The 27,196-nt window shown below is 44.4% G+C and overlaps 2 protein-coding genes across 3 annotated transcripts in view; one reads left to right on the plus strand and one right to left on the minus strand.

Annotated features, from left to right (window-relative positions):
• Window positions 1–580: 580 nt before the first annotated feature.
• Window positions 581–24,618, minus strand: EIF4EBP2 (eukaryotic translation initiation factor 4E binding protein 2). The gene is made up of 3 exons (XM_079794331.1): window positions 24,177–24,618; window positions 8,090–8,275; window positions 581–7,108 (listed from the first exon to the last, which is right to left on the minus strand). The coding sequence occupies exons 1-3, from the start codon at window positions 24,319–24,321 to the stop codon at window positions 7,077–7,079; spliced, it is 363 nt and encodes a 120-aa protein (XP_079650457.1). The 5' UTR covers window positions 24,322–24,618; the 3' UTR covers window positions 581–7,076.
• Window positions 24,619–24,722: 104 nt separating this feature from the next.
• Window positions 24,723–27,196, plus strand: part of LRRC20 (leucine rich repeat containing 20) — a 53,742-nt gene continuing 51,268 nt past the window's right edge. Inside the window, exon 1 of one of the 2 annotated variants that reach the window (XM_079793376.1) lies at window positions 24,723–24,794. Coding sequence is in view for 1 of the 2 variants with exons in the window: in XM_079793378.1 (XP_079649504.1) it covers window positions 24,758–24,794 (37 nt within the window). In the remaining variant the exon portion in view is untranslated. The remainder of the gene's footprint in view (window positions 24,795–27,196) is intronic. The other variant, XM_079793378.1, reaches the window with a different exon arrangement.

The raw sequence follows: 27,196 nt of genomic DNA on the forward strand, positions 1-27,196 counted from the left end.
CTGACTCCACAGCCTGAGCTGACCCTCTAGGCCAGCGGTCGCCAGCCTTTCGGACCTCACGGACCACTGGCTGGCGACCGCTGATCCAGGCTGTTCTGACGGGAACACGTCTCGAGTCGTTTTGTTCAGCGGACTTCACTGCATCTGGAGCATGAGAGAATACTTGTTCTCAATCCTAATACTGAGCCTCACTGGATTAATAATAGCAAGGAGTCCAGTGCTATGCAGCACAGCCTGGTCTATTTTAAGACATCAGATATGATGGATTCCTAACAAGTGCGGAGAGACAGAGGCAGCCCTCTTCAGCAAGAGCTGTTTGGGCTTCCTCGAGGTCGGCACCTCGTTTTCTCGTACATCCGGCCCCAGCACGTACCCCGGCGCCTCCAAGCGCTGCAGGAGGGGACCCATCACCGCCTTGCACATACAGGGCCAGATGGACAGGCAGCGCTCCCTAAGTGGGAGAACGGACACATGAAGTGGCCAACTGCCGTTGCCCAGCTCCCTCATCAGCCAAGACTCCCAGAATGTGAAACCAACAGGATTTCACCTGAAATTTTAAAAAATTAAATAGAACACCAAGTTGATATCCAAGATCTTTATTGATTTAACTGTAACAGCAACCATTGGTGAGAATTTATTTTTTTCACTAATTTCCAAACACCTGCTGGTTTGAAAGGACAGACAAAAAACAAAACCCCAAAAAACCCAAACCCAAAACAACTGATCACAGAATCACACAGGACTGCCTCAGGACTACACGGTGCCCTCCGCTATCCATCCATGACAGTGAAATGGATGAGGGGTCAGGGTCAGCCACATCAAGGGGGATGAAGGGAAGGTCAAAGGAAGAACTGGCAGTCTCTGCTTTCCCATTCAGAATGGATGGAATTGGGCCACTCGTGTCGCTAAGACAGGGAAGGGCATTTTTTAATGTCAAATATTTTAAGGATGCTTAAAATGGACACCGAATACGGAGTGTCCACCGGGCTCTCTAAGCCACCTTCTCTAAGGTTTACCCTGGGTGGCACAGGGTCTCCTCACCCAGGTGGAGGGAGATGGGCTCCCTCTGCAGGTGAAGGAAAGGCACTGGCTCACAGTACTCAGTGATTTGGACACGCAGCAGGAGCAGGATGGCTCACGCGGACAACTCGCCCCTTACCTCCACAGTGTTCCTCCCCCTCTCCTGGTTTCAAGTAAAAATTACCCTTGGCTGGGGCTTTGCCTTATTTTTTTTTTTTCTTTTTAAAGATTAAGATGGAGAGAAAGGGATGGCAATGAGCAAGTATGGCTATTCTGTGCTAGATTCATGGAATTCTCCAAGTTTGAAGTGTCCAGGAATTCTGGTTTTAAGCACCGACAAGAGTTCCCTTTACAAATTTCAGCATGGCTATATGATTATCAAGCATTGCAGCATCTCTCAGCCGGCCTCCCACTCATAAAAAGGTGGCAGTTAAGAGTTTAAATACTCCCAAAAATGTCTTTTTATCTTCATAATAGTTTCCATCAGCATCTACAGTATGGTCTGCAGGCAGAGGTTAGGCAAAGAGAAACCACAGACCATGTGAACAAGACCTTGAAAGACCTCCTAAATCTAAGCTTTCCCAAAAGCTATCAACTTCCAGAACCAGCACAAAGAAATGTACGTTCCAGAAGCTAAGAAAGGTGACATGAATGATTGTTTGAAAAAATAGGGATGTACCAATCATCCTTAGTCTTCAGTAAAAAAATTTCTATGAGCTTGCCTCAAGGAAACTCCAATACTCAACTGGAAAATGATGACTAGAACAGGAAATGCCCCTGGGGTATAAGCATTCTATAGAATTGCCTCCAAATCTGTTTTCATCTTTTATCAAAAGCTGAAAGGCAAAGAACTTTGGGGCGGGGGGAGTATGTGTGATAACTGCACCCCCTTCTAGTCCAGACAGAAACTGCCCTCCCAGAGAAACAATGCCCTTTTAAAACAAACACTACTCCCCTCCCAGAGGTCACAGGTGAGTGATTGAGTTTCGCAGATTTATCAGTAGCTGCCGGTATGCATGTAGTCCAGAAACATGCCAAGAAGGGAAAGTTCTGACCCAAATAAAGGCATTGGGCCTCCTCTTTAAAGAGATATACAAAGGGCTGAGGGCCCTGGCTCAGCAGCTGAGATGCTTGATATCCCATTGAGGAGCCAAGACGGGCGAATAGGAAAAGGTTCAGTTTCTGGGATATTACTGCCAAGATGATGAGCCCCTTGCACCAGTGGCCTTGATTCAAAGCACATGCTCAATGCCTACTGGCGAATGATGGACTCTGGGGATGAAACCCACACAAACCTAGCGGGCTGCATTCTAACGGAAATGTTTGAACTGGGAAGGTAAGTTCTGAGAGTCCCAAAGAGCTGATAAATAAAACACCATCTAGGCTGACTCCACCTTAAAATCAGAAGGAATAGCATAATTAATTTGAAGGTGCTTTAAAGATGAGTTCCTTACTTTGGGAAGAAATAGCTGTTTCTTAGAGCTGCCTCAGTAGCAATGCTTTTCTTCAAGTCTACACTAAAGCAAGCAGGGCTACAGATAAGAAAATGTTGGTAAGAGGCAGAGTGTATATCCATATGAGAATATGCATCTTCGAGATGTCTGAAACCTCTAAAACTTGGTCAGGCACGGGTGCCACAAACACACAGCAGACATTCACTAAGAATGCGTTGAACTGACAAACCTCACCCAAGTTTCTCACAAGAGTGAAGACAAGACTGGTTCTCTTTAAAAAACCATTTCCATCAAGAGGCCCAGGACTAAGTGGGCACATGAGTTAATCTGTAATACTGAACTAAAGGACAATCAAGCACCGACATTTCTAATTCCCAGATGTTCCCTACTTTGACAAGTAGCTCCTTGGGTGACACCTGACCCAGGTGTTTCAGCCGGTGCAGCTAAAGACCAGGTGTCAAGCATCGACTCTGGTGGGTCTGGTTCAGATGCCATCATCTATTTCACCCTGAATGTGAACTCTAAAGCAAGCCGGGCTACCGATAAGAAAATGCTGGTAAGAGGCAGAGTGCAAATCCATACAAGGTGAGTTCTTATATTACTTTTCTTCAGCTCAGTAATCCAACAATTACATCACATTTGCTCTCTTTGCTAGAAACCCTAACTCCGATTGTCAGCTTTAGTGGATCAGCTACACAGGCCCAATTAATTCCCTTTGTCAATTCCTGGCTAGGGGGGATAGCAAGTGAGTGGTATTGAATTTTAGGGACACCAAGCATAGGACTTGCAAAGTAGCATCTTTGGGCTGCTGTTAGCCAGGCAAGTGTATACGGATTATGCTCTCCTGGGAGCTGCCATTTCCTGCCACCCCTCTCCAAACTAGCAGGTAGCTTTCAGGAAATAGAGTCTGTCTTCTATCCCGGTTTGGTGATAACACATCTCAGAAAACGGTTTTCAGTAGCAACATATCTCTCAACGTATCATCTAGTTTAAACCTAACCCCATGCCCCTTGGCCTGGTTTCATCCTGTTAGGGGTGAGGTGGCTTAAAGATATACTCACAAATTCTTTGATACTGCTCTGTACAGTAGGTAGGGGTCTAATTCTCCCCTTGAGTGCAGGCTGGGCTTAGTGGCTTGTTTCTAAGGAACAGAATAAGAAGTGAAGGTGTGTGCTTTCAGACTGTCATAAAAGGCACTGCAAATTCCTCCCTGTCCCCTCTTCCCCCGGATCACTCACTCGGGGAAGCCAGCTGCCATGGTATGTGGACACTCACAATATTCTACACAGAGACTCACACGTGGAGAAACTGAGGCATCCTGCCAACAACCACAGAGAGCTCAGAAGTAGATTCTCCAGCCCCAGATGACTGCAGACCCTGCCAACATCTTGAACTGCAACTTTCTAAGACCCTGTGCCAGAACCATGATGCTAAGCTGTTTCCAAATTCCTAACCTATAGAAACGGACAGATGTTTGCCTTTTTAAGATTTTGAGTTTGGGGGGAGTTACACAGCAACAGATAAGAGAAATGGAAGGACAGAACGCTTGGCTTGGAAGCCTAATACCCAGAAGCGAGTTTCTCTACTCTGTGCTCCTGAGAACGCGGTAAGTATTTAAACAGAATGAGGAAGTGGCGAGCTAAGGAAACCACACTGTAAAAGAACAGAGAACCACGAGGATGCATGTCTCCTGCAGGAATCTGGAGGAAGAGGTCATCTGTCATTAAGATAGACTGTCTTCAGAAGTACAGAAGACGGTTTTCTCTTAAAAGAAAAATACAAACGATCACTAAGATTTTAAGAACCGGTTCACTCAAATGGTACCCTAAGGGTGTTCCCTCCCCAAGGAAAAGTCAGGATAGATGGTTCATTCAGGGATTTATCTCTGAGTTTCCTTTCAAACATCCAGAAGTAAACCACCTACTGGATTCTGGTTTGCCCTGAAAACGATTCTGAGGCTTGGCACAAAGGTGTCATCTGTTGGAATTTGATCTGTTGCCTTGTGAAATCATCTTTAAAATATCAATGAGTGAAGACAGAGTACTTCTAGTGGCGGTGGACTGCAGGAAAGAAGTTCACCAAGCAGTAAGGAAGTCCTTGCAGAGGAGGCTAAGGGACTGGGCCGCGGTTGTACTGGACAGCGGACACGCCCAGGAATACTAGAAGCACAGCTTCTGATTAGGGGGCCACGTGCAGAGCTCCCCCAAGTTGTCAGATAAAGGGGGAAATCGTATCTTGATACTACTCAAGCTGGCATGTTTTAATTCCATCCCCACTGCTCAGAGAGACAGCTGAGGTTTCCGTGCAACAATAAAGATCAGGAAGGGGATACTCCTCTGCTCACTGACAGGCCGGCCAGCTGTAGTTGGAGTCGGATTCCACAAGACGCCAAGGCCAGGCTATGAAGAATGACAGCTTCACTCCTAAAGAATCATGCTCCAGGGACAAAGAGGTCCTAAGCAAGCTTCTTAAGCAAATTACAGTGTAACTTGAAATTTTCCAAGAGAATGTAAAGCGAAATCTGGAGTTCAATTAAAATCAGAACAGGGATACAGTAAACAAACAAACAATACTTTTCTGATCACCAGTTTCTGAGACTGAAAGCATCTCCAAAATTTTGGAGGTCCAGCGTATTCCTGAGAGACATCAACCATCACGAAAGGTTTCACTTTTTGAACTATTCACATTTTATAGCAGAAAACAGAACAGAGTTCCTCAGACATCCTCCCTCTTTTGTCTAAGAGGTATTTGCACACAGGGTCTTTTCATAGTTCAAAAGAAAAACAAACAGCTTTCTTTCTTAGCCAACTGGCCTGTTCCTCTCACCCTGGGCTGTGATCTCAATGGATGATTCAGGGCACCAAATCCAACCAGAAATTCCCAGGACATCAGAGGCGACTGGTCTTTCTATGAGGGGACAGAGGCATTAGTCTTTCTAAGAGGGACTGAGTCACTCTCCTGGGATTACTGTGCCAGTCAAGAGTCAGGGGGGTGGCTAGGGAGCAGGGGGAATGACAGAGCAAAGGGTAAGGGAAAAGAAGGGAGGCTTTTATGAACAACCCACAAGGCAGAATGGTCCAGCTTTACCACCCACCCACTACAAACGCCAAGCATGCACACCCAAAACTAGGAGGAGAAGGAAAGAGCTCATAAGGGACTGCAGGAGACAAAGGATGGTGACATGGAACAGCGGACTCGCCTACAGACAGTTCTCACCTTCCTAACACTGGAAGATGTGATTAAAAAGTTGCTGTTCAGAATTTACTGAAAACATATCTAAAAATAGGTCTGTAGTCATCTTAAAAAATAAAAGGTCACTCCTCAGATGAGTGACAGATATTATCAGATACCAACACTTGAGGTATCTTTGATGTATATTTGAAACATGGCCTGGCAGAGAAAAAGGAAGGAGAGAGAAAGAGAAAGGGGGGAGAGAAGGGGGCGGGGGCGGGGGGGATTCAGAGTACAAGGGGAAAGCAAGAAAATGGGGAGGAACACATTTTGAAGCCCATGCTTATCTATCTCAGCAGCCAAATAAAGCAGGTCCACAAAGGAAAAACATTTAGTTTTTCTAAGGGCATTCCGGAAGTCATCTTTCAACTAAAAATATAAAAAACTGCAGTCTGCGATAATATTACAATGCTCATTGGGTTAAAAAAAATGACAACTGAGACTAGTTACTCCAATGGGCCTAGGCTCTTCCAAAATCATGCTTAAGTACTATGATCAGGCCTTATTCAAAGGGCTCTATCTCTGAAGTCATTTGGATGCTCAGAGTACAATAGGACTGCAGCAACATGATGCAAGCAGGGAGGAATAGAAGGGGAGGAAAGAACAGCTGGTTGCTGACGCCCCCTCTCATGTAGAGAGTTTAAAAATGTTTGCACACATGTGCTAAGTAAAGGAATGGAAAGATAAACTATTATACCAAAGACAGAAGGCATTCCTCCCAGAGGATGGAGGGGAAGCAGACCTCAGAACAGTGTCACAGGTAGTGCTACCAGAGCTGTACAACCTGTGCTGGCCCCAGGGACAAACACCTTCAGGGACAAGAGAGAGCAGCTCTTTTCTTGTTTATTTCCCTCTGGTTTTGAAGACCCCAAACCAGACTCTTGTGGCACTGAACCATGGGTGGAAGACAGGGAGGAGACACAGGATAAGAACATGAACAATGCTGAACCCAGCAAACCTCTGTAACACTTCCCCAGGCTTTCCTGGAAGCCGGCAATTGTTGGTAGGTTGATATCTGATTTGGGATTTTTTTTTTTTAATTGGAGGGAGAGGGGGGTGTATCTCAATACAAAAATGACTAAGGAAGCAAGAATTCAACTGTGTTCCTTTGTGGGCTGCTTAGTTCCACAGAAATACGCCATGGGCCTTCAATCTAATCTGTCTAAGTGGAAAGGGGGACAGGAAACAGGAAGAGGAAATAGTCAGATGAAGCTCATCTTCGCATCATTTGGCACCCAGAGGAAGAGGAGGGGCGCTGCAATGGGGACTGCTGGTACTGCTTCGGTGTTTTCATTGTTGATCCTATTGGCCACATCAGGTATACACACAGGTATCAGCGTTGCTGCTGTTCTTCTGATCCTTGCAGGACAGTTAGATGTCCATCTCAAACTGAGCATCATCCCCTAGTTAGAATGAAAAAGATGAAAAGTCTTACACAAAAAGGAAAAGCAAAACAACTTTCATTGTCATTCCCTCTGCACGAGGGTAAAAAATTAATTCAAACTGTCCCATTCTCTGCTGCCTTAAAACAATTGTTCTGCTTTGCTTTGGCTGGTCTTTCTAATCTTGGGGGAGAAAGAAAGAATGGCAATCGAATCACCAACGGGAAGGAGCATGTGCAAAAAGGATGGAAGTGAAAACCTTCCCAGTGTCCCTTTATCCACAGGTTGACCAAACAGGAATTCCTGGGGTGCTTCTTGCCGTCTATCACATCAGCACACTCTTCTGGAAGTTCTGAACTTTGGCCCCGCTTTGAATCGACACTTTGTCCATTAAAAACTCATTTGGAATTTGAGGGGGCAGAATGCTGGCTTATGTACAGGGGTCACGGAGTGCAACCTGAGGTGGACGTCAGGAGCTGGCTGTTTCCACCTCCCTCTTCTGCCTCCAGAGACAGCAAGGACTCATTATGTGTGTGTGTAGGGGCTGTTTATTTAAATATTATAGGCAGTCCTAGAAAACAGGGAGGAAAAACATATTGCTTTCCCCCACAAGCTAGAAATGGGGGCTATTAACCAGTTAACTGCCACAATATTTTGAATTTAACGAAAAAAGGTCCGCCGCTTGCATCTATAGACGCTTATGGTATACAAATGGCTAAACAGTTTTGTTTTTTGTGTGTTTTCCCTAGTCGAATAAAGCCCAAGTTCCCTGATCTTTTTTTCCCCTCTACATCCACTAGATGAAATTTGATGATTATTTGGAACTTGGGGTTTCCATAACATTTCAATTAACTTTGGTGAGGGTAGTGGGGAGGGAGAACTTAGAGACAAATAATTAATTGACCATTAGTTATAATTGAAGCATCAACATTTTCCAACCCACAGCTGACATTCAGATGTCTAGGGTCACCCTCTTGGACCCCAATACCAGCATTCTCTTACCAACTGCATGCTTTCTGTCATGATTGTTCAGGTTGTTCAAATTGTTTACTTCTACTTTGGAGTCTTCAATTAAGGTGCCAGGGCTGGTGACTCCTGGGATATTGGGCAGATGGCAGGGTGGGGTCTGAGCCATGGGAGAATTTCGACGATCCAACAGAAACTTTCGATCATAAATGATCCGGGTTCCTGGAAAACATCGTTGGACAGAGTTTGAAACAAATTAAGGGGTTATCAACATATAATACTACCCAAGAATTTATTTTAAATCCCATCTAATTCTAACCCTTAAGGATTTTACAATTCAAGCAAAAAGGGTTAGCTCGAACTTCCCAGGTCTCTCTGCTGTCTCTCCAACTGGGGAAATTCCCTATTTATCCTTCAAGCTTCAGTTCCATCATCACTTCCTTTACAAAGCTTACATCAATTTTACCGGTCCATTTATTTATGCATTCATTTCATTGGTTGCTTCTTGTATGTGCCCTAACTACAGATTGAACCCGCAACTTTGGCATATCAGGACGATGCTATAACCAACTGAGCTATGCAGCCAGGGCCTTTTTTATTTTTTAGATATTCTTTCCCCCCCATCTTACTCAGTACACATGACCTATTACAGGACTCTTGTTTAATCTATTTGTGCCTCTCAAGACTGTGAATTCCTTATGCCAGGGCCATTACTTATTTATATCTGACCTAATCATCACGTAGCTCTTCAAAAAAGTTTTAAAGTTATAAAGTACGTGAAAGAATAACCAATAGATGGCCACCTTTAAGTTAAAGGCACTGAGACAGACATTTTTTCCATTTGTACAGAACTAGAGTACAGAAGCTGAAACCGACAAACCAGTCTGCTTACCAGTAAGTGCTACCAGAATATTTTATAATAGTTCTGAAGAGTGCACTTTACCTGATAAAACAGTTAAGAAAACCTGCTGCTGTCCATTTACAAGTGCCTAACGTTGACCTAATGTAGTGGATGCCTGAGCTCTGCTGCTGATTCTAAGACTACAGCAAGCTCAGGAGGAAAGATGTGGTGACCTTGAGTGAAGTCTGTTGAATGGGTAACGTGGAAAGGGGAGGGCAGCCCAGCACACTAGCCATCCCTGCCCAAGTAAGGAAGGGTATAGTCATGTGGAGGTATCTTGCTCAATACTAGGCTTAAACCCAGGGAAGAAAAACCTGCTTTGAAGGTTTAGGCATCCAGTTAAAGGCAATTTTATATAATAAAAGCCTAATATGCAAATCAACCGAACAACGGAACAATTGGTGGAACGACCGGTCGCTATGATGCGCACTGACCACCAGGGGGCAGACGCTCAACGCAGGAGCTGCCCCCAGCCCGCAGGCCAGCCAAGGTGGGTGCCAAAGGGGGCCCCAATTGCCCCACTGGTCGCCCCACAGATCAGCCCTGATTGCTGGCCAGTCCTAGGGACCCCACCCATGCACGAATTTTGTGCATCAGGCCTCTAGTCTATATATATAAAAGCCTAAGCTACCGTTGCAAGGGAACGACCAGTTGACCAGTCGCTATGATGTGCATTGACCACCAGGGGGAGCTCAATGCAGGAGCCGCCCCCTGGTGGTCAGTGCGCTCCCATAGCCAACCTCCCACAGCCAGCCAATCTCCCCCGGTCCCTCCCCCCAGCCGGCAAACCTCCTGCGGTCCCTCCCCTCATCCCTCCTGCCCCTTCTGGCAGGTCCCAGCTGGCAGCCAGCAGGAGACCCCGACTGGCAGCCGGCAGGCCCTGGCCGGCCCGGTCCTGATCGGGACTGGGCGAGACAGCCCCGATAGGCCCTGATCACCGGCCGGAACTAGGGACCCCCACCCATGCATGAAATTTCGTGCACCAGGCCTCTAGTATTATATAAAAGTAAAACTATGCCAAGTCACTCAGTTTAAAGAGGTAGAATGTATAAACTACAAAAAGCAGAATGTAAATGCTTTTAGATTCCCAAGTAAAAAGAAAGAATACTGTCATCCTATCCTATATAATAAAAGCCCAGTGACCAAACAGCAGAACGACCAGAACAACCGGTTGACCAGTCGCTATGACGCGCACTGACCACCAGGGGGAAGACGCCCAATGCAGGAGCTGCCCCCTGGTGGCCAGTGCGCTCCCACAGTGGGAGCACCGCTTGGCTGACCGGGATGAGCGGTGTTCCCACAGCGGGCCAATCCCCGCAGGCCACGCCCCCCACCAATGTACGAATCCCATGCACCGGGCCTCTAGTATTATAATAAGGAGAGTCTGATTCAGGCAGATTTCCTCAAACAACATGTGACAAGCTATATCCTGGGAAATGGAAGAACAAATATACAGCTAACCAATCTACTTGAAACATAAGGAAGCAAGTGGGAAAAAAGCAAGGTATTTACTGCAAGAGGAATAAAAACTCTGGAGTTTTCCCAGAAAAGAAAATAAATAAATATTTAATCTAAATAAGTAACACCAACTTTAAATAGTTGGGAAATGAATTACAAACTCATTAATTTCCTTGGGATTAATAGCTGCGATAGTACCATGACACTGTTATGCCAATGCTAGTAAATAATTTCCTTTTGACTAGATGGAAAAGAGTCAAACTATGTGAGGAAGTGAGTGGCCAATAGAGACTCTACCCTCCACCCCCACTATCCTTGCCGTAACAATCAAAATTAAGCACTAAACATACCATCTTCTCAATAATACTACAAATCAGTCACCTTTATGGCTTTCAAACCAACTCCAAAGGATTATCAACTTTCTTTTTTATTGTCTAGTTCTGTTGCAACTATACTGCACACACAATCATATTTATAGTTTATAAAAAGTGGGGGGGAAAATCTGGCTCTCAGCTTCTCCATAATAAGCTACTAAGAAAAATACTGTGCCATACTTGGAACCTACTAAGACAGCATTTTTGAAGATATCTGTATCAAAATCTTCTGGGATTCTTGTTTAAAAAACATTCCAACTGAATTCGAATCCTTGGGATTAGAACTTGGAAATCAATAATTTTTTTTCAAGTTCCCCAGTCATTCACGAGTTCATTAAAGTTAAGAACTCAACATCATTCTTCTTCCAAAACCCTGGTGACAGTGCTTTAAGAACAGAGCTAACCAGAGGCACAATCTGAACTGACCCTATGGTCTCCTGACTCCCAGTCCAACTCTCTTTCCGGTCTACCTCACAGGCACTATCATCTTCAAGAGCGGGAGTGAGTTGCCTAAAGTGAAAGGGATGGGAGGGTATTCCTTAATATAAATAACAGGCAAACAGCACATGGTATGGCAAGAAGTTTATACCAATCATTTGCCCTAAAGCACTGCTTTTCATGACAGGATGAGGGGAAGTGGTGGAGGCAGTTTTTTGTTTTGTTTTCTAGTTCGGCAAGGCCTGATTACTTATACGTTTTATAAATTATTTAATCTTTGTACTTCTTCTAACATTAGAGAAATGTACCATTTTTAAAATTATGTGAATAGGGCCCAGCCGATGTGGCTCAGTGGTTGAATGTCGACCTACGAACCTGGAGGTCATGGCTCGATTCCTGGTCAGGGCACATGCCCAGGTTTAGGGTTTGGTCCCAGATCATACCAGAGGCAGCCAATTGATGTTTTTCTCTATCTCTCCCTCTCCCTTCTTCTCTCTCTAAAAATCAATAAAGACATTAAAAATAAAAATTATAGTAACAACTCAAAAAGCATCTGGATATTATGAGTCATTTTGGATAGCAGAAAACAATTCAACTTTCAAAAAGTAAATTAATTTTAGTTATTTTGGATGAAAAATTTTCTATATGGATTTAAAACATTTTACTATCTTAAACAGAAAATTCAACCCTTTCTTGATGAATCAGGGTCATTATTATGAAAACTAGAGGCCCAATGCACGAAATTTGTGCAAAAGTAGACCTTTCTTCCCCTGGCTGCTGGCACCAGCTTCCCTCTGGCACCCAGACCCGGGCTGGCTTCCCTCCGGGCACCCACAGGCACCTGGGATGGGCTTTACTGCAGCCCTGGCTTCATCCAGAAGGACGTCCAGAATGATGCCCAGTCTAATTAGCATATTACCCTTTTATTATTATAGATCATTTTTTATATTATGTTGTATCCTAGGAAGTCTCAGCATTTATTCAATTGAAGCTTTATTTTCCTTACACTACGATTGCCAAGGTTGTGTAACCTTAGGTCCCTCCCTCTATAGTTTGTCTCCTCCCCCACTCTTAGGCTAAGAACTTTGCCTTTTCCCCATGTCTTAGTCAGCGTGGGCTGCCATAACAAAATACCATAGAAGGCATAGCTTAAACAGAAACTTATTCTCTTACAGTTCTTGGGCAATCCAAGATTAAGGTGCCAGCATGACAGAGGTACTAATCCCACCATGAGGGCCCTCATGGCCTATTCTAATAACCTTTCAAAAGCCAAACAGCACATGGTATGGCAAGAATCAATTTTCAAACATTGTCATCATCCTCAAAAGATAACCCATTTCCAAATATTGTCACAATTTGGGTTAGGGCTTCAACATTTGAACATCTGAAAGGGTGTGTGTGGCAAGATTCTACCTATAATGCACCCTTCACCCATTCAAACTTGAAGCTTCTAATCTGGTGGGTTTGAAAATCGGTGATGTACTTAAGAGAATGCTTTCCTATATAATAATCCTATGTAATAAAGAGGTAATATGCAAATTGAATGTCACTCCAACACACAAGATGGCTGCCCCCATGTGGTCAAAGATGGCCGCCCCCATGTGGACACAAGATGGCCACCACAAGATAGCCAGCAGGGGAGGGCAGTTGGGAGGGACCAGGCCTGCAGGGGAGGGCAGTTAAGGGGAACCAGCCCTGCAGGGGAGGACAGTTGGGGGGACCAGCCCTGCAGGGGAGGACAGTTGGGGGGACCAGGCCTGCAGGGGAGGGCAGTTAGAGGCAACCAGGCTGGCAAGGGAGGGCAGTTGGGGGGACCAGGCCTGCAGGGGAGGGCAGTTGGAGGGGACCAGGCTGGCAGGGGAGGGCAGTTAGAGGCAACCAGGCTGGCAAGGGAGGGCAGTTGGGGGGACCAGGCCGGCAGGGGAGGGCAGTTGCAGGAGGGGGGGGGGAGCAGGCCTGCAGGAGAGGAAAGTTAGGGGCAACCAGGCCGGCAGGGGAGAGCAGTTAGGGGCAATCGGGCTGGCAGGGGAGGGCAGTTAGGCATCGATCAGGATGCAGGGGAGCAGTTGGGGGGTGATCAGGCTGGCAGGCAGAAGCGGTTAGGGGCAATCAGGCAGGCAAGCAGTTGAGCGGTTGTGAGCCAACAGTCCTGGATTGTAACAGGTACATCCCTCGAGGGGTCCCAGATTGGAGAGGGTGCAGGCTGGGCTGAGGAACCCCCCCCCCCCGCCGTGCACGAATTTCGCGCACTGGACCTCTAGTGTAAAATAAGAGCAAATAGGCGGAGAGGGGGCCTGATAGCTTTTCAATGAACAAAGGGAAGGAAATTTAGTGGATGGACTTGGCATATCTGTTGTGTCACCCCCACTTTTTTTGTCACTACTAAGTTTCAGAGAGGTGAGGTTTCACTTTGAAATGTTCTTACCAACATTAAATTTGCAAGTCAGAACAAGATTACTCTCACTTCTGCAATACACCAAGCGTAGAAACTGGAGATGAGGTGTTAGAAAAAAGCACAGGATAAAAGTAAGCTTTCTATTTCTAAATTACCTATTAGCAATAACATATGCATTAAAAACTATAATTGAATCAACTAGGAAATAAGTAATAGAGATTCTACTTATATGTGTGAGGTATAAGAGAAACTTTGAAGAACTTCTATGACTGCATCGGTGATAAGATACATTTTTTACAACTTTGTCAATATATGTCACATATAATTCATTCATTCAAAGTTTTAGTACATCTACAGAATTGTGCAACTATCACCACAATCAATTTTCAAACATTGTCATCATCCTCAAAAGATAACCCACACATATTTAGCAGTCCCTTCCCATTTTATTCCAACCTTCTCCAGTCCTAGGAACTGTTTTCTGTCTCCATAGATTTGCCTTTTCTGGACATTTCATATCAATGGAATCATATGTGGTCTTTTTATGACTGCCTCTTCCACTTGCATAATATTATCACGGTTCATCCATGCTTAGCATTTATCAGTACTTTATTTTTTATTGCTAAATAACATTCTATTGTAGGTATATATCATTTTATCATTTAATCAGTTGATGGATATCTGAGTTGCTTTCATTCTGAATAATGCTCCTACAAACATTCATGTACAAGTTTTGTGTGGACATAGAATGTGGTAAACTGAGAGGGGAGGAGAAATAAGGTAGAAAGTAATGAAAGTGTCCTAGATTTCTCATCTTTCTTGGGAATCAATGGTATTATCTAATGTTAAGAAATCAAGAAATTGTGGTATAAAGCAACAGTGGTAACCAATAAAAGCACTATAAACAGAAACTATTAAAAGCAGTTGTCTACTGACATTCTACTTTGCATTTTATGTACTTCTCTTCAGTTTGATTTTTCTTTTTTCTATTTTTGTTTTTAAAATGTGCATGTATTGCCGTATTGCCTGGCTGCCCGGCTGGCATGGCTCAGTGGTTGAACATTGACCTATGAACCAGGAGGTCATGGTTCCATTCCTGGTCAGGGCACATGCCTGGGTTGTGGGCTCGATCCCCAGTGTAGGGTGTGCGGTGGGCAGCCAATCAATGATTCTCTCTCATCACTGATGTTTCTATCTCTCTCTCTCTCTCTCTCTCTCTCTTCCTCTCTGAAATCAATAAAAACATCTATATATATAAAAGCCTAAGCGATTGCTCAATTGGTAGCTATGATGCGCACTGACCACCAGGGGGCCGATGCTCAATGCATAGGCATAGAAACACGGAACAGACTGATGAATCTCAGAGGGAAAGGGAGAGGAGGGAGGGTGGGAAGAGATTAACCAAAGATCTTACATGCATACTAGAGGCCCGGGTCCCTCAGCCTGGCCTGCAAGGACCAGGCCGAAACCAGCAGTCCCACATCCCCCAAGGGGTCCCAGATTGCAAGAGGGTGCAGGCCAGGCCGAGGGACCCCACTGGTGCACGAAGCCGTGCACTGGGCCTCTAGTATTTAAAATAAAATAAAATGTGCATGTATTACTTTAGTTTTCATGTCTGGATTTCAGAACAAACAGAAACTTTTAGATCTAGGGTTAGCATTAGATATTTATAAATTTTCTTTATCCCTTGGTGACCAGATATTAGGATAAATCTAGTATCTTGAGCCAGCATGTTCTTGATGCTGATATTACAAGCAAACACAACAGTAAAACCAAGTCCCTTTGATGGAGAGTAGAAAAAAAGCTTCTCTACCTGTTGATCTAAAAACTAGTGAATTTTCAAATGGCACAGAACAAAAAGGCCAATGAATGAGGCCCAAAATTATGCTTGCCAAGATGGTTAATACAGAAACAAGGTCATTCCAGTCTAAGGGCCTCTTCCAAGGCCAAGTGGCCTTGGTCAAAGATGGCCGCCCCCATGTGGACACAAGATGGCCACCAAGCATTAAGTGATAATCCAAGCATTAAGTTTAAGTGATAATCCAAGCATTAAGCTATGTACCTAAGAAATTGTGTAACTTGAAATAAAACCACCTAAAGAATGTCCACTGTAACATGGCTAACTGACAAGGCAGCAGTAATTTATGATGGGAACACTTTCCGAGTGTTCCCATCATAAATTCTGTTTAACTAAGGCTGCTTCCAGAATCAGGATTAAGCACACACTCATGCAAATAGAGAGCTCAGAACAGAAATATAAGTTGCCCAAATTGCATAGCTTAAATAAGATGGTGACAAAACCCTCCAAGAAGGCTGAGATGGACCTACATACTCATACCAAGTGTCCCAGGCAAGAAGGGAGAGTGTGGAGTCAAACGGGGCCTCCCTCAGGGGACTGTCTCCATTGAAGAGGAAAATCTTTCCCAGAAAACCCTGGCCAACTTCCCCCTACATCTCATTTGGCCAAAACTGGGTCAGATGCCCACTAGAATGAAAACTGGGGAAGCTATAGATTTGTCATGGTGTACATCCTGGGGCCTACACACTGCCATTAAAAAAATGAGGACATCTGGGGTAGCATAGAAGATGGAATACTATTAGATTAGAAACCAACTGTGTTTAATATTTACTTAAATTAAATAACTACTAATTTAACCAAAATGGGTTAAAATTTAAATTAGGAGGTTGGGAGGTAGAAGTATATATATTGGGAGAAGGGTGTATCCTCCTCTTCCAAAGTAGGGAATTAACTGTTAATATTAAAAAACAAAACAAAAACTGAGACATAGCATTAATTCCTGTTATTCAGAAATCCAGAGTAAACACTAGAAGAAACAGCTAACAGTTTAAAATGGTTTCTCTGGGGAGTGGAAATGGAGATTAGAGGGGATGGGGCATGATGCTGCTTTATGTTATTAGTCTAATAATACTATCCTTTTCAAACCTTACTTTCATAGGTATAAAAAATAAACATAAAAGAAAATAAAAGGGTAAAAGCATGAATTTTGAAGACATTATGCTAACTCAAATAAGTCAGTCACAAAAGGACAATTATTAAACGACTATTTATAAGTTACAAAGAGTAGTCAAATTCATAGAAACAGGTAACAGAATCGTGGTTGCCAAGAGCTGAGAGTGAGTGGATAATGGGAAGTTATTATTTAAGGGGTATGAAGTTTCCATTTGGGAAGATGAAAAAGTCCTGGAGATGTATGGTGGAAATTACTGCAAAACAATGTGAATATACTCAATGCCATGGAATTGTACACTTAAAAATGGTTAAAATGGTAAATTTTGTTATGTATATTTCAACACTATAAAAAATAAACTTGATTTCAGACTTCTAGCTTCCAAATATGTGAGAATAAATTTCCTCTGTTTAAAGCCTACCCCTGTGCCCCACAAAAAAATTTAAGATCAAGAGACTGCGTAAACAACAACAACTAAAAAAAACCCTACAAGGAATTGAAGAAAAAAAACAAACAAAAAGGTGACCCCAAAGTACTTGTAAATATACTAGTAAACATAAACACAACAGACTGGCACTGCTAAGGCAGCAAAGGCCACGAGGAAGGAAGGTATCCTTCAAAACTAGAAAATGAATTAAAAAGAAACAAAGCACTTGTCAAGTAACCTTAGTATTCCATCAGGAATTCTCGACAATTCTCCATCTATGCCTCATGTAAGGGCCCACCAAGAGATCAGAAATAAAGATGAGCAAGCAGCAAAGTGCTTCTAACGAAAGGAATTTGGCCTCTCCCAACCCCCAAGAAAGGAAAATAAGAAGTGAAAATACAGAAAGGACTTATAAAGAAAGTTGTTTTCTCTGCTTTTTATTCCTTCAACTTGGGAGGGTGATAAAAGCCTGTGTTTGACTGATTAAAGCACATTCCTGAACGAACTTCAGTTTTAAACATCTGTTCTTCATGGAGGCTCTGGAGGAAAAAGACTCTTACTAGTAAAAGCTCTATGCCAGATAAAGCAGAGGAAACTAAAAGCTGCCTAATTCAGTATCCTCCAGGGAGGCTGATGGTGGCCAGCCCATGTTCAGTGGGTGCAACCACGAAATTCCTAACGTGCTAATAAAACCAAGAAAGGGACAATTTTCACATCAACAAAAGGAACAATGGGAGACTCAGGATCTAATAACTTAGTGTATGACCAAAATTATTGTGGCAAATGGAAAACATCCATGGTTTCTGTAAAGCCAATCCTACTGTCTTTTGACTAACACCAAGTCTCAATAATGTCCGGGAGCAAAGATTTCGAAGATATTAAGGTCAAAGGATGGCTCCCTGCCCAATCACTTAGGACACTGCCATAACAGAACACAAACCTAGGCTGAAAGGGAAGTAGATAATGACTATGCTCCTATTCAGAAGGTCCAGTGTTGTTAAAAGAGGCCTTAGAGAGCATCTGCATGCAGGAAGCCTGTTATTTTACAGGTGAAGAAACTAATATCCAGAGAAGTTAAAAGTATTTGTGGAGATCACAGTGACACAGGAGTTTGGAAATCAACATAAATAAGTGAGGTCCTCTAAGCAAGTATGGGTCTCTTGAGTCTTGGCTGCAAAAAATGAATGGAAACAAATGATCTTTTAAGCTAGTACCAGGTCCAAAATGGTGTATGAACCACAAATTAATTTTAAATGTAATCTGATTTTAAGTTTATCTAGCTTTGACCATCAGAAAATCTGGGTCAAAATGAAGTATATCAAATATGTCCACTTCTGTTTAGGCTTGAACATTCATCTTGAAATAAATTTTCTCTACAAAAAATGCCAGGCCCTAACTGCAGGAAATGCTGGTTGGGATCCAACTGCAATCTGGATCCATTCTTTGGACTAGATTTCACAGATGTCGTGGCTCAGCCTGTCTGTAATGCTAATAACTAATGAAGGATCACTGCTATTGGTATGGGGAAAGTACTCAGATTCAAATCTGGCTTTCACTCCAACAATTTGCTTTCCTCCCAAGTTCACTTGCCTTAGGCACTTCTTATTAAAAATTAAAAAACCGGGCCCGGCCAGGGTGGCTCAGTGGTTGAACATCAACCTATGAACCAGGAGGTCACAGGTTCGATTTCTGTCAGGGCACATGCATGGGTTGCAGGCTCAATCCCCAGGTAGGGGTTGTGCTGGAGGCAGCCAAACATTGATTATCTCTCATCATTGATGTTTCTCAATCTACCTCTCCCTTTCTCTGTGAAATCAACAAAATCATATTTTTAAAAAAATTGAAAATGGTGCCCTAGCCAGTTTGGCTCAGAGGATAAAGCGTTGGCCTGGGGACTGAAGGGTGCTCGGTTCGATTCCCGGTCAGGGCACATGCCTGGGTTGCAGGCTTGAACCCCAGTGGGGAGCGTGTGGGAGACAGTCGATCAATGATTCTCTTTCATTATTGTTGTTTCTATCTCTCTCTCCCTCTCCATTCCTATCTGAACGCAATAAAAATATTTGAAAAAAAATTGAAAATGGTAACCTAGGCTTCACCTATTCAATTAAGTTGAATGACTGAAAGTCTCGACTGACCTTTGTCCTACTATAAATGGAGCAACAAAAGTCTTTTAATTTGTTCTTCTGAAGTCTTGAAAAGGTTCTGCCATTTACCAAGAAACTATTCTCCTGCTCAGGCACCCTTCTTCTCCAATCAGCAGAACTAGCTTTTCCCACGTTAACTTTACCCTGTCTGATATGCAAACCTTTAGCAGGAATTAAGCCTACAGTGTCTGTAAACCATGCAAGACCCCCTACTATAAAATTGTCCCTAAGACTCCAGTCCTCAAAGTCTTTGCTAAATAACCCCTGGGTGAGCTAGCTTACAGATTCGTCCCTTTTCATCCTTCCTATTAGACAATTCCACCTTGCACAGGTCTGTCCTGCACGCTGCAACACCAACTTGTAAGAGCCCTGTCTTCTCTTGCCAGAATACACCTGGCTTACAGCACTGCTGAGTACCTTCAGGATGAGGACTTGCTTACTGCCTTCTGCAGGCTCAGAATTCAGTTTCTCATCAGCAAAACTGCACCCAACATAAAAAAATAAAGTACATCTTCTTTAATATATCCTTTGGCTGCTGATGAATATGAGACTAAAGCTGACTCTCCCATGGAGTGGCAACACATGTTCAATTGTGTTACTCTGAGATAAGTAAATGCCATCTTCCTTGAATACAAGGCAAAATGATTGACACCTTTCATGTTTTCCATGCACTTCTCACATGTAATAATGAAAGCCCTTTTGTTAATTAACGAAAGCTAGAGAGCCAAAGAGTACATTTGTTTGTTCAGAAGTTTTTGGCCTAGAATAAACTCAGCCCAAGGTCACTGAATTAGAAATTTTACAACAGTCAGAAACTGCCCTTCCTTCCCCATATCTGCACACCGAGCTCTATTCATCTCTACTAAGAAACCAGATTAAAACTCAGGACTCCCACAGAGTACTCTCATTTTATTAACCATCTGAACAGATTCTTTCCCCTTCTTTCTGCCTTCTCCTTGGTTTACTGACCCTTCCAATGGCCTTCAGGTAATTCTGGCCCAGTGAACCAATAACTCTGGCAGAGAAAGAGTAAAGGCATGAACAAGATTTCAGGCCATCATAGTTAGTTCCCCTCTGGTGCTCTTGTTATGGCAACAGCACATTTTTCCACAGCTGATGAGGCTGTTATGCAGGGGGAAAAAGGCAGAAAAGCTAAAAGAGGTATCTATATTTCTGCTCATTCCCCAGAGCACAAGTCTCCCTGAAGGAGACAGTAGCAGAAAAAAATCTCATTAGCTAGCATTCCAGAGGTGGAAAAGGCTCTTTAAATGTCTGAAAACTTCCTTTTTCAGCAAAATAAGCATCTTATGATGGCAGGAGGAGAAAACTGGGATAGGGATAGGACACTAAATTTGAGGCTACCCACTGCCATTAATTAGCAGTATGGCACTCACTAACAAGCTACTTAATTTCTCAGGGCCTCAGTTTCTCTCAGCTAACCAGTGTTGTGAGAGTGAAGCCAAATAATAACTTTACCTTCCATTGAGGCTAAAAGTAGCTTCTCAAAAAAACAAAATAAAATAAAATCCAAGGGCATTTTTTCTTGCTTTTAATTTATTCAACAAAAATTTTTCTCTTCCCTAATAATGAAAAAGCAACATGAGAAATCTAAGAGATTACAGAAAGTGTGTTTTCACCCACCTCTCGTTTCTCAAACCACAGGAAGGCAATTTTGAGAAACGTTTTTAAGGTTAGGCTATATCCTCTGATCCCCAGTGAATAAAGAACTCAAGAGGGGAGAGATGGAGATAGTTAAGTTCACTATGTTGTGAAAGTCCCTGCCCAGTCTGATCATGTAGGGCATTCAACACATCAACTGTTATCCTGGAATGCTCTGACATGTATATGTCTCCAAGTCTGAGACAGGAAATGCTAATCCCCTTCCTTCCCAGTAAACAGATTTCCAGGACAAGCCTACTGACTCTAATTTTTCTAAATGTTTTCAAGTCTGAAATATGTGCTAGCACTTAACTCTATATAAGTATTTAGTTCTAGAACTAAAAACCATTTCCATCCTCGATACCCACCAAGATTTTTAAGACCATACAGCCCTGGCCAGTGTGGCTCAGTTGGTTGGAGCAGTCAATGTCTTGTGCACTGAAAGGTCACGGGTTCCATTCAGGTCAGGGCACACCAGGATGTCATTAGGGAGGTAGCGGATCGATGTAAAACATTGCCTGTCTCTCTCACTCTTTCCCTTCCCCTCTCTAAAATCAACAAAAACATATCCTTGGATGAGGATTAAAAAAAAATATTTTAAAACCATTCAGAGCAAGGATTGCATTTCCTACCTTTGTCTGTAGTCCTCCTTTGTGCAAAGTACTGCACTGGGCCTACAAAACTCACTTCCAAGATACCTATCCACATTAATTCAGGAATTCAGGTGCTGGAGGAGACCAAAAAACAACAAACTGTCTTACCCTGGTTCTGGGAAATAAAATTATATGGGGGGGGGGGGGGGGGGGAGGAGACAGAGGAATGTAACAAGACAAATGAACAAACCATGAGGGCAGAAAATTTCCAAAGGGGAAATTAAATCAATAAGTATTAAACATCTCAACTGCACTGCGTTAACTGCTATAAAATAGTGACTAAATCCAATCACAACAGTGCTATATCCTCTAAACACATTATGTAAGTCTTTGTGTTAAAAATCCAAAGATCATGATGTGTTCTACCATAAATACAGGCTTAATATAATAGATGAGCTAACATGACAAGTATTTAAATCTGGAAAACAAACAACAACTGTGTGTGTAGAGACTATCTGGAGGCAGGTTCAATGATATTTGAGAAAGTGTGTTGGGTCAATCAATCAGTATTCTTGGCAGAATCTTCCCAAGCATTTTAGGAACTAATCCAAACTACCAGACTGGATTCTATCTTTAAAGCAAAGCCTAAAGACCAGGCCCTTATTTTAAAAGCATGGTAGCTTGGCTCTTTGAAATATGCCAAAAGGGTGACCCTCTGTGCCTCTTCCCTCAGGGGAATAATGATTACTATATTATCAGTGATTTTTCCACCGGTGTGCCACAAGAATTTTAAAAACATGCCGTATCTGACTAGTCAGGGGCACTGACCTCTTTTCCCTTAAGACTGTCAAATAAAAAATGACAACAGCCAACACAATAGCCATCCGGGGTGCATGAATCAAAATTACATCTATTTTTTGTCAGACCCGCAAAAAATACTTCTTGGTATGCTGTAGATTTTAGTAATTAGGTTATGTGTGCCATGAGCTGAAAAGAGCTGAAAAATCACTGCTATAAAGCTAAAAGTTTAATTCCTTCCCCCAAACAAGTAACAGTTGAGTTGCAATTATTACCATGACCTATCTTCTGAACGGCTGGAAGCAGAGGCATTTACTGACCACAAAGCATTCTCTAAGTTATAAATTCCTTTCCATCACCTCAGAAAACAATATCCATTCCTTAATAGCTGTCAGTTCAAGTTTAAGACGACACTATTTGGAACAGATTCCGCTCTGCAGAAAATCTTTCACAATTAAAAAGCAAGGTCTCAACATGTTCAGGGGCTGGCCTTAAATAGATCAGGTGAGGAGGGAGGTTTCTCCAATGAAGTAAGCCACTTCACTAAGCAACTCCGTTTTGCAGTTAAAAACCTTCCTTAAACTCAGCTCTCCACGCATGAACTTCTCTGGACCAGGTCATTTTAAAGTCTTCCAAGCCAGCCACCCCTCCTCCTAGAGCCTGGCTAGATTCCTCTGTAGAACTCTCTCCCAGATTTTTATCCCTTGTTGGCAAGGATGTCTTCTTACTCTAAGGTCCCTTCTATTGTGCAACGAATTCAGGGATCGCCGAGGCCTAACTGAGCGGGTTTGGGTGTAGTACAGCTGGTGAGCCCAGCCTACGAGAACGACCCAGCAATCCTGGAGACTGCAGGGGCTGCCAGCACAGTCCCAACCCTCTGGTGACCAGGCGCCCCGTCACCAAAAGAAGGCAAAGTTCCGAAGTTAAAAATGCAGCACCATTCCCTTCAGTAAGGTCCCTCAAGATCTCTTTCCAGTCTCCTCCCTCTGGAGAACAGCCCAGTCAGGGGACACAACCTTTGAGCTCCCTTTTCCCCTGACCAATTCACCTCTACCCCAGTGTTCTTCCTTGTAAACAGTTCCTGGTCGCATTCTGAAAAGCAATGCCCAGGAACCTTCCTCTGCACTGCCCCTTCCTCGAAATCAAGCAATCCCACTGGCCAGGGCGCCCCCTTAATAATGGCCTCTTCAATGTACCTCCAAGCCCGCCGCTGCTAGAACTCTACCCCCTAACGGCTGCCAGCGCCCTACCTCCCCCACCTCCTTTCCCTTGGCTATTACTTGAGCATTACTTGATCATCACTCAGTCCTCCAGCCTGGGACTCCCCCCGCCCGTGGGGCCTCGTCCGCAAAGTAAACAATGCTGTCAAAGCAGGATAAGCTGGGCGAGGCTTCCAAACTCCGCATTCCAGCCTGCTCCTGGCGTTCTAAAAGCAGCAAAACAAGTCGTCGCAGGGTCCCAGGAACGAATTCCTCTTCCCAACTTCCTTTCTTTAAAAGGCCTAGCAGACAGCTTCAAAATCAAGTATTAATGTGCACAAATGCACAACACGCAAGAGGAAGAGGCGATGCGGAATGAGTGCAAGGCCAAGTGCAGACGCATTTGCCCGGGAGGAGTCGGAGAAGGGGGAGAAAACTAGGTCGAGTGCCACGAAGCGGGAACAAGGGCTTTTTTTTTTTTTTTTTTTTTTTTGCAAAGAAGGGCCACGTTTCCAGAGTGGGCGCGCGCTCAATCGAGCTGCGAGCGAGAGAGGACGCGAAGTTAAGGCTCCCAAAAGCAGTCCCACGGGGCTTTGGGGGAGCTGGGCAGGTTGGGTCGGGCCAGTTGGCCCAAGCCAGCGGCCCAGCGTGGACACGCCCTGAGTTAAAGGGCCGTGGCGGGAGGCTGGGGAGACAGGGCGGAGGTAGCTGGCTGCAGGCTCGGGGAGCTGTGGGCCGGAGGGTGCCCGGGGTCGGGGGGTCGCTCACCTCCCGGTGTGGTGGAGAAGAGGGTCCCCCCGGGCGTGGTGCAATAGTCATGAGGTAGCTGCGCGGCGTCGCTGATGGGCACGGTGCGGGTGGGGATGGCACGGCTCTGGCTGGGCTGGTGGCCGCTGCCGGCGGACGAGGACATGGCTCTGGGCGCGGGATCTCGGCTTTGTGCGGCGGGAGAGCAGGCGGGCGGCGGCGGCGGCGGCGGCGGCGGCGGCGGCTGGGGCTCGGGCTCCTCCGGCAGCCCTGGCGCGCGGAAGGGCAGGCGGGGCTCGGCGCGCTCCGCTCGCCCCTCTCAGGCTTCCTCTCGTTCCCTCGTCCCGCTCCGCTCCCGCCGCCGCCCTCTCAGCCGCCGCCGCCGCCGCCGCCTGGTTCTCCGGCCTCCGCCAGCAGCCTCAGCAGCAGGAGCAGCGGCAGCAGCGGCGACGACGACCGGAAGCGGGTGAAGGCGGGAGCCAGAGGGAGTTCGGGGAAGCGATTCTTCCGGAAGTGAGGTTACGTGGGCGGGTCCTCGGCGACAAGGGGGCGGGGCCGGGCCGGGGCCACCTCTCCGCCGCCTCGGGCCGGAGGTGTGCGGGATGGGACCTGCGCGGAGTGTTTGTGAGCCCCGCGAAGGTAGGCACGGAAAACGTTACTGGTTCCTTTGTTTTAATTGTCAGTTAGCACTGCTTTACTTGAGCTGACTTCTGATTCCTAACCATCTAAACAAAGTGTAGTTTTACTTTTAATTGCTCAACAATAAATGTAGGCAGGCAATGTGTGCATGATATATTAAACAACAAATCAGAGCAGAAAGGTTTATGGTATCACGGTCGCCCAGTTTCCAAATTCCCCTTTCCAGGGGGAACCACTGGTACCAGTTTATTGTGTGTCCTTCTAGAGACAGTCTCTGTATACACACATAGTGCAACAAATAAACATGAAAAAAGAGATGAATAACTACCCATGTTACAAGGATGACTATTGAGTTAGAGGTTAAGAAACTGAAGCACAGAGGCCCTGGCCGTGTAGCTCAGTTGGTTACAGCATTTTCCCCATACCCCAAGGTTGTGGGTTTTATCCCCCATCAGGGCCCATTCAAGAACCAACCAATGAATGCATAAATAAGTGGAACAACAAATCGATGTTTCTCTCTCTCCCTTCCTCTCTCTATAAAATTGATTAAAAAAACAGGCCAGCTCAGTGGTTAAGCATCAACCTATGAACCAGGAGGTCACAGATTGGATTCCTTGTCAGGGCATATGCCCAGGTTGTGGGCTCGATCCCTAGTGTGGGGCGTGCAGGAGATAGCCAATCTATGATTGTCTCTCATCATTGATGTTTCTATCTCTCTCTCCTTCTTACCTCCTCTCTGTGTGTATATATATATATACACACACACAAAACACTGAAGCACAAGGTGCCTGAAAAATCTAGATCTGGAACCCTATTCTTTCCTCCAAGGAAAAATACTGTTTGGTCTCAAAATTTGCATTCTTAAATATTATTAAGGATCCCAAAGACCTTTTGTTTGAATAGATTATATCTGTTGATAATTCCTATATTAAAATTAAAACTGAGAATTTAAAAGTGTTCTTTAGTTCATAAAATGTCATTACATGTTAAGGTATTTTTATTTTTAAATTTATATTTCCCCCAAAATTAGTGAAAAAAAGTGGCATTGTTTTACATTTTTGCAAACATTTTAATGTCTGCTTAGTAGAAGACAGCTGGAGTCTCACATGTGTTTCTGCATTCAATTTGTTGTGATGTTTTGATTCAAGTATATGAAGAATACCCAGATTCATACAGGTATGCAATTGAAAAAAGGTACCCTCTCAGGTTCCTAGACTGGGTCTCAGCCGCCGACCCCCCAAACACACTTTGAAAACCACTGCTCTAGGCAGCATTGCCTCTGCCCGCAATGTGCCCAAGATGGAATTAAAACGATAATCATGGGCACCGTCATGGGCACATAGTTATTTTCCCATTTTGTGAATGAGGAAAGTGAGGCTAAGATATAAGTGTTTAGCCCAAGTAAAACTGCTACTGCTTCACTACTGAGAGCCAAGCCAACCATGTGATTGGACTGTTGGAACTTTCAGTCCCACACCCCTGATCACCGGAGGACAAGGGGCTGGCGATTGAGATCAGTCGCCAGTGGCCAATGATTTAATCAATCTTGCCTTTGTTACGAAGCCTGCACTAAAACCAAAAAGGACTGCGGCAGGAAGCGTTTGGAGAGCTTCCTGGTTGAGGAACACCTGGGGGTTTGGAGCGAGTGCCACAGAGAGCAGTGAGAGCTCTGCACCCTTACCCATATCTTCCCCATGCATCTCTTCCGTCTGGCGGTCCTGAGTTGTATCTTTTTATAATAAACTGGTAATCTAGTAAGTGGGATGTTTTCTAAGTTCTGTGAGTTGCTCTAGCAAATTAATCAAACCCAATGAGGGAGTAGTTGGAATCTTCGATCTATAGCACAGGTGACAACTTGGGCTTGCGATTGGCATCTGAAGTCGGGTTGGGGGGGTGGCTGTCTTGTAGGACTGAGTCTATAACCTGTGGGACCTGACACTATCTCCAGGTAGTTAGTGTCAGAATTGAGTTGAATTGTAGGACACCCAGCTGGTGTTGGAGACTTGCTTAGTGGTGAGGGGAAAAAACCCACACTTGGAAACTGGGAGAAGATTCTTCTCTCTGAATGTCTTAGGGGACTGGGAAGCTGCTGATGTAATTGTAACCTCACAGACACAGTACCCCTAGATCCATAACTGATGTGCTGCTAGGATTGAACATGTAAATTATACCACATTTGGGCAGCCCTTTCTTGGAACTTTTAATATTTATTAGTATAACTTGATTTTTTTTAATGGAAGTGCCTAAGTGTCTTTAAACCAGGTGTGCTCTTCCTGTAGTCCAGTGATGGCGAACCTATGACACGCGTGTCAGCACTGACACGCGTAGCCATTTCTGATGACACGCGGCCGCATGCTGAGGATGAAACATTTGCTGCTCCTGAGGATGAAACATTTGCGACT

This window comes from Cnephaeus nilssonii (assembly GCF_951640355.1).
Source record: "Cnephaeus nilssonii genome assembly, chromosome: 16".
Lineage (NCBI taxonomy): Eukaryota > Metazoa > Chordata > Mammalia > Chiroptera > Vespertilionidae > Cnephaeus > Cnephaeus nilssonii.

Coding starts and splice junctions, on each gene's coding strand:
- EIF4EBP2 (XM_079794331.1), bottom strand. CDS start 24,321: ATGTCCTCGTCCGCCGGCAGCGGCCACCAGCCCAGCCAGAGCCGTGCC. Junction 8,276..24,176: donor CTTCTCCACCACACCGGGAG/GTGAGCGACCCC, acceptor GATGTTTTCCAG/GAACCCGGATCATTTATGAT. Junction 7,109..8,089: donor TGACAGAAAGCATGCAGTTG/GTAAGAGAATGC, acceptor CATTCTAACTAG/GGGATGATGCTCAGTTTGAG.